Raw genomic sequence first — 17,677 nt, 5'->3', positions numbered from 1 at the left:
AGAACATAATTCCAGGAGGGATTCCTCTAGAATTAGTGGAACTTGGACAATGTGAATCTAAAGCAGAACAGATTGTGAAAACAAAATATTCTTCTTCTGTGAAAGAAGCTAATGTAGCTCTTAAAGATAAAACACCAAAGTGCAACTCAGTTGAAATGATCACAATGGCAAAAGAAGTGCCCACTAAAACCCTGCAAAGTTCAAAACATACTTTAATAAAAATGGAAGATGCCAGCTTTGATGTGCCTCACATTGCCAACTCCAGATTAAACAGTTTAGCACGAAAAGGAAGGAAAATGTGCAAAGTGAATTACAGCAACTTTACTTCAGAAAGAATCAAACCTGGTTCCAAATCACTGCAATACCTCCCAATTTCAACAAGAAGGAAAGATATGCTTGTGTCTTCATCTGCTTGTTTCCTACACTGTAAAAATGCTCCTGTATTCCCTTCACTGGGTAACTCTCATTTGTGCCAAATTTCATCAAAAATACGAACAAAAATACAAGGAGGAATCTTTAACGATGGGTCAACTTCAAAGGAAAAATCTCATTCACATGACAACAGCAATATAAATATTCTTGACGAACCGCCAATTCAACAGTTTCCAAGATTAAATTCCACAAGTGATTTCTTGGCATTAAAGTACAGTGATATGTTTCAGGAAATAAATCCAATTGATAAAGGGCCAGGAATTTATGAAATGTTTAGTAGCCCATTGTATTCTGCAAAGCGTAAGTCCACAACATGGGGAGCTACTCATCAAATTGTTCATTCTGTGCCACGGAGAAGAAGACCGACATTTAAGGTGACAAGATCAAATCAAGCAGCTGAGAAAAACAATGCAGTGCATATAAAAAACAAACTGAATTCCAAACAAAAAAAAATTAACAGAAATGTGAAAAAAAAGAACAAAAACACAGAAGAAAGTAGATGTTTGTTCATGAGTGATAAAAATCAAGCAAATGTTGGGCTGATTTCTGATCAGGATTGGCATGCAAGAACTTTCAGAAATGAAGTATCATTCCACAGCTCAGATGGTCAGGAAGTTTCAGATTCTGGCTGCATAACAAATGGTTCAGTGGCTTCTTATCCATTACCGGGTTATGAAGTTCACCTAGAAGGACAGTATTTGTCAGCTATTCGAGAAGACTCAATTGAACAAGCTGCAGTCAAACCTGTCCTTTCAGAGGGCCATGATAATCCATTCAATAAGCCATCTGCTGTGACTGTTGGAGGAAATCTGTGTGATTATGCAACTGATCACCCTTTGTCATCAACGATCCCAAAAATCAATAATACACAAAATTGCAATACTGATTTATTTGAGTTAGGACTGCATATGAATAAAAAGAATGAAGCTGATGTAAAATCAACCAAAATAAAAGATTTTGTAGGGACCAATATTGCAGAAGAGCCCACAGCAGCATTGTCCTATGGAAATAACTGGGACATTGTAGTAAAGGAAGCAGAAACTACTATCTTATGTACTGAAGGCCAGAAAAACATCAGTTTTTATGAAACAAAAGCTGCTTCACATCCAAATTTTAAACAAGTAAATTTTCCAGTTCAATCATTGATTAACACATGGACTGTCGACCAGGTGAATCCAGCATTTCTGTTTAAATATGATCGGGAGGACAGCCTGTCAGATGGACTGCTTCATTGTCTGACACCAGCATTATGGTCAGAGGAAAAGCATACAATACAAATAGCCACACATGTCCAGCAAACGGAACGCAGTAGTCATAAAGACAATGAGTCTGAAAAACCTTCCCTGGTAAATGACTTTTAAGTTTTTCATGCTGATCTTTAGCACAATATATCAGGAGTAATAAATTAGCTAAATAAAGTAATTACTTAGGAGAGATCATGGACGTATCAGATTGAGTTCACAGTGCTCTTAAATGGGAGGGTTAGGCACGTAGCCAAGTGGTTAAGGTGTTTGTCTAGTGATCTGAAGGTCGTTAGTTCGAGCCTCAGCTGTGGCAGCGTGTTTGTGTCCTTGAGCAAGGCACTTAACCACACATTGCTCTAGTCTGTGCGAGGAGTGGCACCCCACACAGACTTCCAATCTGCACCTTGTAAGGCATGAAAATGCCCGACGCAGGCCTCTCATGGTCTGAGTCCACATTCCCCCTTAAATGGGAGGGTGAGCAGGCTGTGGTCGTGCTTCAAATCCAAGGAAGAAATACTGAAATGGCAAAATAGCACAACTGTATAAAAATAGCACAAAGCTATGGTAAAAGCAGAAAAGAAGGCATACAACAAAGCAAAAATTAGTGGAAAGACAAAGGATTGGGAAGCTTTTAAAACCCTACAGAGAGCAACTAAAAGCATTAGGAGGGAAAAGGTTAAATATGAAAACAAGCTAGCAAACAATATCAAAATGGATAGTAAAAGCTTTTTCAAGTATGTAAAAAATAAGAGAGCTGAGAGTGGATATAGGACTAGAAAATGAAGCTGGAGAAATAATAGTAGTGCCAAAGAGATGCAGATGGACTAAATGAGTATTTTGCATCAGTCTTCACTGTGGAAGACACTAGCAGTATGCCTGATGTTGTAGTGTGTGAAGGAAGAGAAGTGGGTGCAGTTACTGTTACAAGGGAGAAGGTGCTCAAAAAGCTGAAAGACCTAAAGGTACATAAGTCACCCGGACCAGAGGAACTGCACCCTAGGGTTCTGAAAGAGGTAGCAGTAGAGATTGTGGAGGCACTAGTAATGAATATTCAAAAATCATTGGACTCTGGCAAAGGACTGGAAAATTGCAAATGTCACTCCACTCTTTAACAAAGAAGGAAGGCAGCAGAAAGGAAATTATAAACCAGTTAGCCTGACCTCAGTGGTTGGAAAGATGTTGGAGTCAATTGTTAAAGATGGTTGGACAAAGTCAGCATGGTTTCCTTAAGGGGAAATCTTGCCTGATGAACCTGTTGGAATTCTTTGAGGAGATTACACATAGGATAAAGAGGATGCAGTGAATGTTGTATATTTGGACTTTCAGAAGGCTTTTGACAAGTTGCTCCACATGAGGCTGCTTATGAAGTTAAGAGCCCATGGTATTACAGGAAAGTTACTGACAGGGTTAGAACATTGACCAATTGGCAGGAGGCAGCAAGTGGGAGTAAAAGGATCATTTTCTGGTTGGCTGCCGGTGACTAGTAGTGTTCTGCAGGGTTTGGTGTTGGGACCGCTTCTTTTTATGCTGTATGTAAATGATTTAGATGATTGAATAGATGACTTTGTTGCCAGGTTTGCAGGTGATATGAAGAATGGCGGAGGGGCAGGTAGTGTTGAGGAAACAGATAGGCTGCAGGTGGACAGACAGCTTAGGAGAATGGGCAAGAGAGTGGCAAATGAAATACAATGTTGGCCATGCATAGGGTTGTAAACGGTTGTAAATTAAGGGGAAACTTCTTCAATCAGAGAGTGGTGAAAGTGTGGAATAAGCTGCCAGCACAAGTGGTCCATGCAAGCTCAATCTCAATGCTTAAGAGAAGGTTGGATAGGTACATGGATAGTAAAGATGTTGGGGGGCGGCTATGGGTCCGGTGCAGGTTGTTGGAAGTAGGCAGTTTTATTTTTAGCATTGGACTAATGGGCTGAATGGCCTGCTTCTGTAATGTAGTTCTCTTCAACGGTTCAAGAAACATAAGGTTGTGCCAGCTGGTGATTTTACCATTCCACATATTGACTCGGACTGCTATACTGTACAAGGGCTGAATGGGATAGATTTTGTCAAATGTGCTCAGAAAAGTTTCCCCAGTCACTGCATGGAAATTCCAACTAGATCTCCCATTAGGGAATGAGACAGGGCAGGTGATAAGATTTTGTAGGGGAACACTTTCAATCTCATGATCAGAATGCCATTAGTTTCAAAGTAATTATGGGAAAGGATAGGTCTGTATCTCAGGTTGAAAATTTAAATTGGGGAAAATGTGCTGAAACTGGAGAGGGTTCAAAGGAGTCCAATCTCAAACAGGAGAAAATCTGCAGATGCTGGAAATCCAAGCAACACACACAAAATGCTGGAGGAACTCAGCAGGCCAGGCAGCATCCATGGAAAAGAGTACAGTCGACGTTTCAGGCTGAATCCCTTCCTCAGGACTGGAAATGTAAAGTTCAGGAGTCAGAGTAAGAAAGTGGGGGAGGGGAGGAAGACCCACATGGTGATGGGTGAAACCGGGAGGGGGGAGGGTGAAGTAAAGAGCTGGAAAGTTGATAGGTGGAAGATACAGGGCTGGAGAAGGGGGAATCTGATAGGAGAATACAGAATGCCACGGAAGAAAGAAAAGGGGAGGGAGGTGATGGGCATGTAAAGAGATAAGATGAGAGAGAAATGGGAATAGAGAATAATGAAGGTGGGGTATCACCAGAAGTTCCAGAAATCGGTGTTCATGCCATCAGATTGGAGGCTACCCAGAGGAATATCAGGTGTTGTTCCTCCAACCTGAGTGTGGTTTCATTGCAACAGTGGCAGAGGCCATGGACTGACATGTCAGAGCTGGAATGGCAAGTGGAATTAAAATCGGCAGCCACTGGGAGATCCCACTTGTTCTTGTGGACAGAGTGTAGGTGCTCGATGAAACAGTCTCCCGATCTGCGTCGGGTCTCACCGATATACAGGAGGCCACACCGGGAGCGCTGAACACAGCTGATGGCCCCTACAGACTCACAGGTGAAGTGTCGCCTCACCTGGAAGGACTATTTGGGGCTCTGAATGATAGTGAGGGAGGAGGTGTAGGGACAGGTGTAGCACTTGTTCCGTTTGCAAGGATGAGTGCCAGGAGGGAGATCAGTCGGAAAGGTTGAATGGGCAAAGGAGAGATCCCTGCTGAAAGCAGAAAGTTGTGGGGGAGGAGGGAAAGATGTGCTTGGTGGTGGGATCCTGTTGGAGACAGCAGAAATTACGGAGAATTATGTGCTGGAAGTGGAGGCTGGTGTGGTGGTAGGTGAGGACAAGAGGAACCTTATCCTTGGTGGGGTGGCAAGAGGATGGGGTGAGGACAGACCTGCCCGAAATGGAAGCGATGTTGCTGATGGTGGGAGAAGGGAAGCCCAAGCTGCGAGAGTCAATGGGTTTATAATAAGCATCAGTAACTAAGCCACCTCTAGAGATAGAGGCCGATATCGAGAAAGAGGAGGGTGTGTCAAAAGTGGACTAGGCAAATTTGAGGGCAGGGTGGAAATTGGAGGCAAAGTTGATGAAGTCGATGAGCTCTTCATGGGTGAAGGAAGCAGCACCAACGTGGTCTTTGATGTGGCGTGGGAAAATTTGGGGAGTGATACCAGTGTAGGCTTGGAACATAGACTGTTCCACGTAGCCAACAAACAGGCAGGCATAGCTAGGTTCAAAGGAGGTTCACAAAAATGATTCCAGGATTGAATAGCTTGTCACATAAAGAGCGTTTGAAAGCTCTAGGCCTTTATTCACTAGAATTCAGAAGAATGAAGGGTAACCTCATTAAAACCTATCAAATGGTGAAAGGCGTTGATAGAGTGGATGTGGAGAGGATGATTCCTCTGGTAGGAGAGTCTAAGACCAGAGGACACAGCCTCAGAATAGAGGCTATCCTTTTAGAATGGGGATAGGAAAGGCATTTCTTCAGCCAGAGAGTGGTGAATCTGTGGAATTCTTTGCCACAGGCAGCTGTGGAGACCAAATCTTTATGTATATCTAAGCCAGAGGTTGATAGATTCTTGACTGGTCAGGGCATAAAGGGATGGGGAAAAGGTAGGAGATTGGCGCTGAGAGGAAACTTGGACCAGCCTTGATGAAGTGGCAGGGCAAACTCATTGGGCCAAATGTCTAACTCTGCTCCTATATCTTATGGATTCATGCTCTAAATGCCAATTTTGATAGTGTCAGAAAGGATCTGGCAAGTATGGATTGGGACCACCTGAAGAAGCGTCTTGGCCTGAAACATCGACTCTTTTCATTTCCATGGATGCTTCTGGACCTACTGCGTTCTTCCAGCTCTTTGTGTATGTTACTTTGGATTGGGACAAATTGTTTTGTGGCAAAGGCGTACTTGGTTGGTGGAAGGCCTTCAGAAGTGAAATTTTGAGAGTACATAGTTTGTGTGTTGCTGTCAGAATAAAAGCCAAGGATAACGGGTTTAGGGAACCTTGGTTTACACTTAAGGAAATTGGGAGAGCTAAAAGAAGGCGTGAGGTTGCTCCAGCAGACAAGGTGAAGGAGAAACCCAAGGGCTTCCACAGATATATTAAGAGCAAAATGATAGCAAGGAACAACATTGATCAAAATAGTAATCTATGCATGGAACCAAAAGAGATGGGGGAGAGTTGAAATGAATTTACTCGGGAGATGGACACAGAGTCTATAGAAGTGAGGCAAAGCAGCAGGGATGTCATGGACCCAATACAGAAGACATAAGAGGAAGTGTTTGCTATCTTGAAGCAAATTATGGTAGTTAAATTCCAAGGGCCTGACATGATGCTCCCTTAAATTCTGTGGGAACCTTGTGCAGAAATTGCTGGAGCCCAGCAGAGATACTTAAATCATTCTTGGCAACAGGTGAGGTACCACAGGATTGGAGGATAGCCAATGTTGTTCCACCATTTAAGAAAGGCTCTAAAGATGAGCAAGGAATTTATAGGCTGGTGAGCCTGACAGTAGTGGGAACACTAATGGAAAGTTTTCTAAGAGTCCATATATATAAGCATTTGATAGACAAGGACTGATTAGAGTTAGTTAGTCATAGTCATAGTCATACTTTATTGATCTTGGGGGAAATTGGATTTTTGTTACAGTTGCTCCATAAATAATAAATAGTAACAAAACCATAAATAGTTAAATAGTAATATGTAAATTATGCCAGGAAATAAGTCCAGGACCAGCCTATTAGCTCAGGGTGTCTGACCCTCCAAGGGAGGAGTTGTAAAGTTTGATGGCCACAGGCAGAAATGACTTCCTATGACGCTCTGTGTTGCATCTCGGTGGAATGAGTCTCCGGCTGAATGTACTCCTGTGCCCAACTAGTACATTATGTAGTGGATGGGAGACATTGTCCAAGATGGCATGCAACTTGGACAGCATCCTCTTTTCAGACACCACCGTCAGAGAGTCCAGTTCCATTCCCACAACATCACTGGCCTTATGAATGAGTTTGTTGATTCTGTTGGTTTTGTGGGTGGTAAGTAATGTCTAACCAATCTTATAGAGTTTTCGAGGAAGTTACTCAGGAAAGTTGATGAAGGCAAGGCAGTGAGTGGTGTCTTCATGGGCTTTAGCAAGGCCATTCTTTGATTAAGGTCCTGGATGAGATGTTGGCCAAAATGGTTCATTGCTTGGCATTCAAGGTGAGATAGTAAGTTGGATTAGGTATTGCCTTCATGGAGGAAATCAGAGAGTGGTAGTAGCTGGTTGCCTTTCTGACTGGAGGCCTGTGACTAGTGACGTGCTGCAGGGATCGGTGCTGGGTCCGTTGTTGCTTGTCATTTATATCAACGATCTGAATGACAATGTGGTTAACTGGATTAGCAAATTAGCGGATGACACAGATAGGGGTGAAGTGGACAGTGGGGAAGACTATCAAAGCTAGCAGCAGGGTCTGCACCAGCTAGAAAAAAAATGGCAAATGGAATTCAATGCACAAAAGTGTGAGATGCTGTACTTTGGGAGGATGAATCAGGGTTGATCTTACACGGTGAGCAGTCGGGTCGGGCACCGAGGAATGCAGTAGAACAGGGGATCTAGGAATATACGTCCATAATTCCTTTAAAGTGGCATCCAGGTAAGAAAGCTTTTGGCACATTGTCCTTCATAAATCAACGTATTGAGTACAGGAATTGAGATATCAAACAAGAGAAAATCTGCAGATGGTGAAATCAAAGTTTCATGTTATGTTGTGTTGGAATTGTATAAGATGGTGAGGCCTGATTTGGAGTATTGCATGCAATTTTGGTCACCTACCTTCAGGAAAGATATCAATAATATCAAAAGAGTGCAAAGAAAATGTACAAGGATGTTGCTGGGATGGGAGGGCCTGAGTCAGAGGGAAAGGCTGAATGGGTTTGGACTTCATTCCCTGGAATGTTGGGGAGTGAGGGAAGAATTGATGGAAGTATACACAATCATGAGGGGTAGAGATAGGGTAAATGCAAGCAGGTTTTTCCCACTGAGATTGGGGAGACTACAACTAGAGGTCATGGGTTAACGGCGAAAGGCGAAGTGTTTAAGGGGAACATGAGGGTGGTTAGAGTGTGGAATGAGCTGCCAGTGGAAGTTGTGGATGTGGGTTCAGTTTGAACATTTAAGAGAAGTTTGGATAGATACATGAATGGGACGGGTCTGGAGGGCTGTGTTCCTGGTGCAGATGGTGGGAGTAGGCAGTTCAAATTGTTTGGCATGGACTAGATGGGCCAAAGGGCCTGTGGCTGTGGTATAGTGTTCTATGACTTTAACATGAGTATTTTCTTTTAACAGAGTGCTGAATATACAGTTACAAAACTATTGAAGACTTCCAGTAGACCTAACAGCTCACTCTGCAATAGTGGGAAGTCTGAATGTAGTTCCAGTGGTGAGGATGTCATTATATGGACTAAAGGCAATATAATGGGGAAAGGAGCCTATGGTACAGTAAGTACCTTAACATTTCTACTGAAAAAGATCAATTTCCAACAGTCAGGTGAATTATGTTGAACATAGAACAGGGTACAGTACAGGCCATTCAGCCCATGATGTTACACCGATTCTTTAACCTACTCCAAGGTCAATTATCTCTCCCACATAGCCCTCCATTCCTCTTTCATCCATGTGTGATATTGTTTTCCTTCTTCTGTTATAAACTAAATTATTGCTTCAAGCTACCTCTTTGATTATCAGGGTTCCAGTATTTTGTATGATAACTCCAAATGTTTAAGGAAGAAAAAGATAATAAAATACATGGGGATATTGATTAAAGAAATTAGTTTATTGAGAAGCTTATGTAGCCCCTCACCGGGCTCGTATGCAAACTCGGCTTGTCAGCCAGCCCTGTAACAGCCATGGTTCTGGGCGGTGCGAAGGCCACCTTCCGTAAACAATATGTCAGGGTCGGTATGCTTTGCGGTCCAACCAGACAGAAACGCCGTGATGTTCCAATTAAAGAAACCCCGATTTGAGTGAATGCTGTGTAAGCACTGCCCATATACAATTGTCAGTCGGCAAGAAATTACAAATCGTACACCGCATCAAATTATAAAGAGAGTGTATTGACAAATTTTAGCTTTATCAAACAGTTAGTAGGTAAAAAAAGAAACAAGAAAGTGAAGGGCCTATTACAGTTAGACCAGTCCAAATGTACACATAAAGCTGGAGCTCATCTGCGGTTGTCTTTTTACTCGTGCGCTGGACCTACGGTCTGCGTAAAAGCACAGAACATCCAGAACATCGTCTGAAATCCATCTCAAGTGAACTCTCACTCGGGAGTATTGGCCCTTCCTCCTGGGAGTCATTCAACACTCCTTTCCACGGCATTCTCAGACATCTTCCCCTCGTCCTCTCTGCAACTCCAGCCAGACTAAGGTCTGTCATTAATCACTCTCCGCCCTGCTCGCTTGAATTTTCTCAAGTGACACGACATTCCTGAGCTAAGCAGCAGGGCTTCTTATCTCCAGCCAAAAGCCAAACATTTCACCAGCTGGTAACACTGCTTTTGCAGAAGCTACGAAAATTAAATACCTACAGCATAACTGTAGAAATCTTAATCGGGATTGCACTTACTTATAACATAAGCTCTATAGTCCTTCTACATTTAGTTGTGAATGTTAAAAATCTAAGAGAGGAGGAACAATCCCGCACTCATTTGGTAGAAGATACAACACATGTTGTCAAAGGTAGGGCAAAACAATTATAACTATTTAGTCAACAATGCTGATTGGATGAACCATCCAGAGTTCCTTAAGACCATGAGATCATAAGATACTCAAGTAGAAGCAGGCCATTCGGCCCATCAAGTCTGCTCCACCATTCAATCATGGACAGATCCAATCCTTCCAGTTATCCCCACTCCCCTGCCTTCTCCACACACCGTTTGATGCCCTGGCTAATCAAGAACCGAACTTTGCCTTAATTGCACCCAATGACTTGGCCTCCACAGCTTTCGTGGCAACGAATTCCACAGATTTACCACCCACTCGACTAAAGTAGTTTCTCCACCTCTCCGTTCTAAATGGATGTCCTTCAATCCTGAAGTCGTGCCCTCTTGTCTAGACTCCCCTACCATGGGAAATAACTTTGCCATATCTAATCTGTTCAGGCCTTTTAAAATTCACAATGTTTCTATGAGATTCTCCTGAACTCCAGGGAATACAGCCCAAGAGCTGCCAGACGTTCCTCATACAGTAACCTTTTCATTCCTAGAATCAATCTCGTGAATCTTCTCAGAACCCTCTCCAATGTCAGTATATCCTTTCTAAAATAAGGAGCCCAAAGCTGCACACAACACTCCAAGTGTGGTCTCAGGAGTGCCTTATAGAGCCTCAACATCACGCCCCTGCTCTTATATTCTATACCTCTAGAAATAAATGTCAATATTGCATTTGCCTTCTTCACAACCGACTCAATCTGGAGGTTAACCTTTAGGGCAGTGGTCCCCAGCCTCCGGGCCGCAGACCGATAACAGGTCGCGAAGAATGCAGCGGTGCAGCGGTAGCCGAAACGCACCCAGCACATCTTTAAGAAAAAAGCCGAAATAAACAAATCAAGTCCCTTCGCATCTCTGCATTTTGAATTCTCTCCCCATCTAAATAATAGCCTGCCCGTTTATTTCTTCCACCAAAGTGCATGACGATACACTTTCCAACATTGTATTTCATTTGCCACTTCTTTGCCCATTCCCCTAAACTATCTAAGTCTCTCTGCCGGCTCTCTGTTTCCTCAACAATGTCCACTCCTCCACCTATCTGTGTATCATCAGCACATTTAGCCACAAATCCATTAATCCCATAGTCCAAATCATTGACATACATCGTAAAAAGCAGTGGTCCCAACATTGACCCCTGTGGAACTCCACTGGTAACCGGCAGCCAGCCAGAGTAGGATCCCTTTATTCCCGCTCTCTGTTTTCTGCCGATCAGCCAATGCTCCACCCATGCTAGTAACTCCCCTGTAATTTTATGGGTTCTTATCTTGCTAAGCAGCTTTATGTGCGTCACCTTGTCAAAGGCCTTCTGAAAATCCAAGTACACCACATCTACTGCATCTCCTTTGTCTACCCTGCTTGTGATTTCCTCCATCCCCATCACAGAAACCAGTCTTCAGCTAATTCTATTCACTCTATACATGTAATTTTAAGAAATAGCTTTTAGTACTGGGTATTTCCGAGGCTATGGGGTCAGTCTGGATGTGGTTCTTGTGCTCCAGAATTATCCCGCTTTAAGTTCAGCTATTCCACTATTTATCTAACTTTGTAACTTATCGTAATAGTTATATCAAGCACCATGCTGCTGCTGCAAGATAACATATTTCACAACACACGTCCATGATAATAAATCTGATTCAAATAATTCTGAAGTGTCAACAGCAGTAATGTGTAAAACACTTGCTCAGGTAAAAATGCAAGACAAGTCCAATTTGGCGAAGTTGGTCAAATGTACAAAGGTGCAGTTAAAAAAAAACATCTTGAATGTGGTAGAACAAAGAAAGGTATCTGGGAATACACATCTATAATTCATTGAAAGTTGTGTCACAGGTAGATAGAGCCATTAAGGAAGCGTTTGGCATATTGGCCTTCTTAAATCAATGTATTGAGTACAGGAGATGGGACGTTATGTTGAAATTTGATGTGACCTAATTTAGAGTACTATGTGCAGTTTTGCTCATCTACCTACGGGAAAGATGTAAATAAAGTTGAAAGAGTACAGAGAAAACTTACAAGGATGTTGCTGGGTCTGGAGGACCTGAGTTATAAGAAAAGCTTGAACAGGTTAGGACTTTATTCCTTGGAATGCAGAAGATAAGAGTAGATTTCTTAGAGGTATAAAAATTATGAGCGGTACGGATAGGGTAACTGCAAGCAGGCTTTTTCCACAGAGGCTGGGTGGGACTAGAATCAGAGGTTATGGGCGAAGGGTGAAAGGTGAGAAATTTGAGGGGAACATGAGGGGCAATTTCTTCATTCAGAGGGTCATGAGAGTGTGAAATGAGCTGTCAGCTTGATTTCAATGTTTATGCTAAATTTGGATAGGTACGTGATGGTAGGGGTACAGAGGGCTATTTGAATAGTGTCAAGTTAGGAAAAGTGGAAGTACAGTGAGATCTAGGTGTCCTTGTTCATCAGTCACTGAAAGTAAGCATGCAGATACAGCAGGCAGTGAAGAAAGCTAATGGCATGTTGGCCTTCATAACAAGGGGAGTTGAGTATAGGAGCAAAGAGGTCCTTCTGCAGCTGTACAGGGCCCTGGTGAGACCACACCTGGAGTACTGTGTGCAGTTTTGGTCTCCAAATTTGAGGAAGGACATTTTTGCTATTGAGGGAGTGCAGCGGATGTTTACGCGGTTAATTCCCGGGATGGCGGAACTGTCATATGTTGAAAGATTGGAGCGACTGGGCTTGTATACACTGGAATTTAGAAGGATGAGAGGAGATCTGATTGAAACATATGAGATTATTAAGGGATTGGACACGCTAGAGGCAGGAAACGTTCTCGATGTTGGGGGAGTCCAGAACCAGAGGCCACAATTTGAAAATAAGGGGTAGGCCATTTAGAACAGAGTTGAGGAAAAACTTTTTCACCCAGAGAGTTGTGGATCTGTGGAATGCTCTGCCTCAGAAGGCAGTGGAGGCCAATTCTCTGGATGCTTTCAAGAAAGTTAGATAGAGCTCTTAATGATAGTGGAGTCAAGGGATATGGGGAGAAGGCAGGAACGGGGTACTGATTGTGGGTGATCAGCCATGATCACAGTGAATGGCGGTGCTGCCTCGAAGGGCCAAATGGCCTACTCCTGCACCTATTGTCTATTGTCCCGGTGCAGGTCGATGGGAATAGGCAGTTTAAATGGATTTGCACTAGATTCTGGAATGGTTCTGGAAGGCTGGAAAACTGAAAATGTTACTCCACTCTTCAAGAAGGGAGAGAAGCAAAAGAAAGGAAATTATAGGCCAGTTTGTCTGACTTTGGTGGTTGGAAAGATTTTGGAGTTGATTGTCAAGGATATGGTTTCTGGTTACTTGGAGGCACATGATAACATGGGCTGTGGTCAGCATGGTTTCGTCAAGGGAAGATCTTGCCTGACGAATTTGTTGGAATTCTCTGAAGAAACAGCAAGCAGGACAGGCACAGGCTGGCTGCCGCTGACTAGTGGTGGTCCATAGGCTTCTGTGTTGGGACTGATTCTCTTTATGTTATATGTCAGTGATTTGGCTGATGGAATTGATGGGTTTGTTGCAAAGTTTGCAGATGATACAAAGATAGGTGGATTGACAGGTAGTTTTGAGGAAGTAAGAGACTACAGAGGACTACGACAGATTAGGGGAATGACCAAAGAAGTGGCAGATGGATTCTAGTGTCAGGAAGTGTATGGTCATGCACTTTGGTAGAAGAAATGAAAGGGTTGACTATTTTCTAAATGGGGAGAAAAAACAAAAAACTGAGGCACAAGGGGACATGGGAGTCCTTGTGCAGGATTCCCTAAAGGTTAATTTTCAGGCTGCGTCTTTGGTGAGGGAGGCAAATGCAATGTTAGCTTTCATTTCAAAAGCACTAGAATATATCCAGCCAAGATGGTGCCTGCGTACAATGCTCCCACAATCTACATCTTCTGGATAGACCAGGGAAACCATATATTTCACTTCTTTTATGTCTTTTACGTTTGTTTTTGGTCTTGAATGTAATTCTGGAACTGCTGGAGCCTGTGCTTTGCAGTTTGGAGATGGTTTGAGTTTTCCATTGCTCTGCAGTCTCTAAGAGGATTCTGGGAACCAAAGGCTGTGAGCGTCAAGCTGGTGGCGCAAGCCAATGTTCAGTTCCACTCTGCCAATTAAAGTGATTGAAACATAGAGACAAATGCAGATGGTGAGCATGCCTGCCTACCTTTTGATCGCTGGTGGGATCACTCTGCTACGGAGAGGGGAGACTGCCTTTTGATTGCTGGTGAGATCGATCTGCTGCTGGAAAGGGGAGACTGCCTTTTGATCACTGGTGGGATTGCTCTGCTACGGAGAGGGGAGACTGCCTTATGATCACTGGTGAGATCACTCAGCTGTCAGAGAGGGGAGACTGCCTTTTGATCGCTGGTGGGATCACTCAGCTGTCAGAGAGGGGAGACTGCCTTTTGATCGCTGGTGGGATCACTCTGCTACGGAGAGGGGAGACTGCCTTTTGATTGCTGGTGAGATCGATTTGCAACTGGAGAGGGGAGAGACTGCCTTTTGATCACTGGTGGGATTGTTCTGCTGTCAGAGAGGAGAGCCCATGTGGCCTGCCGGAGAATGTTACCCAGATTTTCTGCGTTTTGGATATGGAGTTGGACTATGGACTTTTTTTCACTCTTATAGTTTTTTATATTCTGTGTTTTTCACCCCGTCTTCTTGTGCTTTGTGAGTAGGGGAGGGGGATTTTGGGTTTGATGTACCTGCTCCATTTTTCTCATTTTTTTGTGTATCAACATCCATAAATCCCTCAAAGTTGCCAGAAAAATTGATAGGGTTGTTAAGAAGGCATATGGTGTGTTGGCCTTTGTTAGTCCAGGGATTGAATTCCATAGCTGGGGGGTAATGTTACAGGTCTATACAACCCTGGTTAAGCCACATTTGGAATATTCTGTCAGTTCTGGTCACCTCATTATAGGGAAGATGTGGAAGCTTTAGAGAGGATATAGAAAAGATTTACTAGGATGCTCCCTGGACTAGAGGGCATATCTTATAAAAATAAGTTGATAGTGAGCTGTGCAGTGAAGGAGAGGTGACTTGATAGAGGTGTATAAGATAATGAGGCATAGATCAACTGGACAGTCAGAGACTTCTTCCTCGGGTAGAAATGGCTAATACAAGGGGGCATAATTTTAAAGTAACTGGAGGAAAGTATAGGGGGATGTTGAAGTTAAGTGTTTTACACAGAGAAAGGTGAGTATGTAGAATACACTGCCAGGAGAGGTGGTATTATGATTATGATTATGAGGACACGCAGTCCCCTTTTATTGTCATTTAGTAATGCATGCATTAAGAAATGATAAAAATGTTTTTCCAGAATGATATCATGAAAAACACATGACAAACCGACTTAAAAACAAACGAAAACCACATAATTATAACATATAGTTACAACAGTGCAAAGCAATACTGTAATTTGATAAGAACAGACCATGGCACAGTAAAAGTCTCACAGTCACTCGCAAGTCCCATCATCTCACGCAGATGGTAAACCCCCAGCGCCGCCAACTTGCCGATGCAGCATCCCAGAAGCATCCGACCACAGTCCGACTCAGAGTCTGTCCGAAAAACACCGAGCCTCCAACCACCTCTTCAACACCGAGCACCGAGCACTATCTCTGCCGAGCGTTTCAACCCCGGCCCCGGCAACAGGCGATACGCAAAACTGAGGATTTGGGGCCTTCATCTCCGGAGATTCTTGATTTCACAGCAGCAGTGGCAGCGAAGCAGGCATTTCAGAAGTTACTCCAGATGTTCCTCTGTGCTTCTCACGGCTGTCCCCGTCAAATCCAGATTGTGCACGGCACCCCTAGTTACACATATCAATATTCATTCGGAATGGGCGCGCCGCCATCTTCTCCTTCCTGCTAAGAGGCAGGTACATTTAAGAAATACTGAGATAGGCACATGGATGATAGAAAATTGAAGAGCTATGTGTAAAGGAAAGGTTAGAATGAAGGTGGCATGGTAGAGTAGTGGTTAGCACAAAGCTTTACAGTACAGGTGACCCAGGTTCAATTCCTGTCACTACCTGTAGGAGTTTGTATGTTCACCCCATGAATGTATGGGTTTCCTCCCACAGTCCAAAGTACTGGTTGGTAAGTTTAATTTGTCATTGTAAATTGTCCCGTGATTAGTCTGGGGTTAAATCGGGGGATTGCTGGACAGTGCGGCTTGAAGGGCCAGAGGGGTCTATTCTGCGCTGTATCTCAATAAAATCAAATAAAAAAACTTGTGAGTAGGTTAAAAGATCAGCAGATTGTGGGTTGAAGGGCCTGTACTGTGCTGTAATATTGTATGTTATAAAAGAGAAACTGCATTAAGATAGGGAGAATTTCACAGGACTGAGTAGAAAGACAGTAAGTATTATTTTTTTGTCCAAATGAAACACAGGTCACCTCATTTCAGGATGCCCAGATCCTGAAAAATGAACAATTAACAAAATATTTCCTTTTTTTTTTGGTTTAGGTATATTGTGGTCTAACCAGTCAAGGTCAATTAATCGCTGTTAAACAGATTGGCTTGGATCCAACAAATCAAACTGCAGCAGAAAAGGAATATCAAAAACTGGAGGAGGAAATTGAGCTACTTAAAGATCTAAATCATGTCAACATTGTGCGTTTCCTGGGTACAAACCTAGAGGCCAATGTTGTCAGTATATTCATGGAGTTTGTTCCTGGAGGATCCATAGCAAGTATTTTAAGTTGTTTTGGACCATTATCAGAGCCTGTGTTTTGCGGATATACTAAACAAATTTTAAAAGGAGTGGATTATTTACATGATAACAATGTAATTCACAGGGATATTAAAGGAAACAATGTCATGCTTATGCCTAATGGTGTGATAAAGCTCATCGATTTTGGATGCGCTAAGTGTATGGCATGTGTAAATATGAATGACACGCAGACTGAAATGTTAAAATCAATGCATGGAACAGCTTACTGGATGGCACCTGAAGTGATTAATCAGACTGGACATGGCAGAAAATCGGATATTTGGAGTATAGGCTGCACTGTGTTTGAAATGGCATCTGGGAAACCACCTTTGGGCCACATGGACAAGATGGCAGCCATGTTTTACATTGGAGCACATCGAGGACCGATGCCCACTCTTCATGATCAGTTTTCTGAGAACGCTCAAGATTTTGTACAAATTTGTTTGACAAGGTGAGTGAGTTTTAAAATATTGATCAGTTTCTTTTAGTATAACATTACAGGCTGTCATTTTTAAATTTACTTCATAGTGACCAGCCTGCTAACAATTTCTCCAACTTCTAGTTGGGGTGAAACGTAGGGAATGTAGATGTATATCAATCTCATTTCCAAATCAGATACAATTCAGCAATGAACTTATTACCAAACAGAATATGCAAAATTAGACAATAGCATCACAATTGGAATGACAGTATGCTTACAGTCTTAATTCTTAATGCAATTTTCATCAACATAAACTTTGCTTCAGAAATGGCTATCATGCCAACCATTATTAACAATTAACCGGGTGAACAACTTCCACTATTCACAATGAAACTGGAAATGCAAGATGTGTATCCCCTGATCCAAAACGGATATTTTACTGAGAATTCAAACTTTACTGACATTGAGAGTACCATGACAAACCTACCGACAGAAAGCATCAGCACAAATTGTCATTTACATTAAGGTTTTAACTACGCGTTTCATAGTGTGAAGTGTTAGTTACCACAGAACACACTTTTAAATGTACTTTTTCGTAGGAATTTAATTATTGCTGGACATTTGATAGTTTCCTTTCCTTTTTAATTTTCCCTTTGACTTCTCCTTCT

At 42.7% G+C, this 17,677-nt stretch overlaps 1 protein-coding gene across 1 annotated transcript; it reads left to right on the top strand.

The window, feature by feature from the left end:
- The first annotated feature begins 1,340 nt into the window (after positions 1–1,340).
- map3k19 (mitogen-activated protein kinase kinase kinase 19) lies at positions 1,341–17,043 on the top strand. Its single transcript, XM_063052604.1, has 3 exons — positions 1,341–1,778; positions 8,448–8,600; positions 16,342–17,043. The coding sequence occupies exons 1-3, from the start codon at positions 1,341–1,343 to the stop codon at positions 17,041–17,043; spliced, it is 1,293 nt and encodes a 430-aa protein (XP_062908674.1).
- Positions 17,044–17,677: the final 634 nt, after the last annotated feature.

Source organism: Mobula hypostoma, chromosome 6, assembly GCF_963921235.1.
Source record: "Mobula hypostoma chromosome 6, sMobHyp1.1, whole genome shotgun sequence".
NCBI lineage: Eukaryota > Metazoa > Chordata > Chondrichthyes > Myliobatiformes > Myliobatidae > Mobula > Mobula hypostoma.
The sequence above is the reverse complement of the archived record's forward strand: the minus strand, read 5'-3'. Positions and strand labels throughout refer to the sequence as shown.

Excerpts from the sequence above, each read along its gene's own strand:
- map3k19 (XM_063052604.1), top strand. The coding sequence starts at position 1,341 with ATGAATAAAAAGAATGAAGCTGATGTAAAATCAACCAAAATAAAAGAT. Across the intron at positions 1,779-8,447 it reads AGTCTGAAAAACCTTCCCTG|AGTGCTGAATATACAGTTAC; the intron begins GTAAATGACTTT and ends TTCTTTTAACAG. Across the intron at positions 8,601-16,341 it reads GGAAAGGAGCCTATGGTACA|GTATATTGTGGTCTAACCAG; the intron begins GTAAGTACCTTA and ends TTTTTGGTTTAG.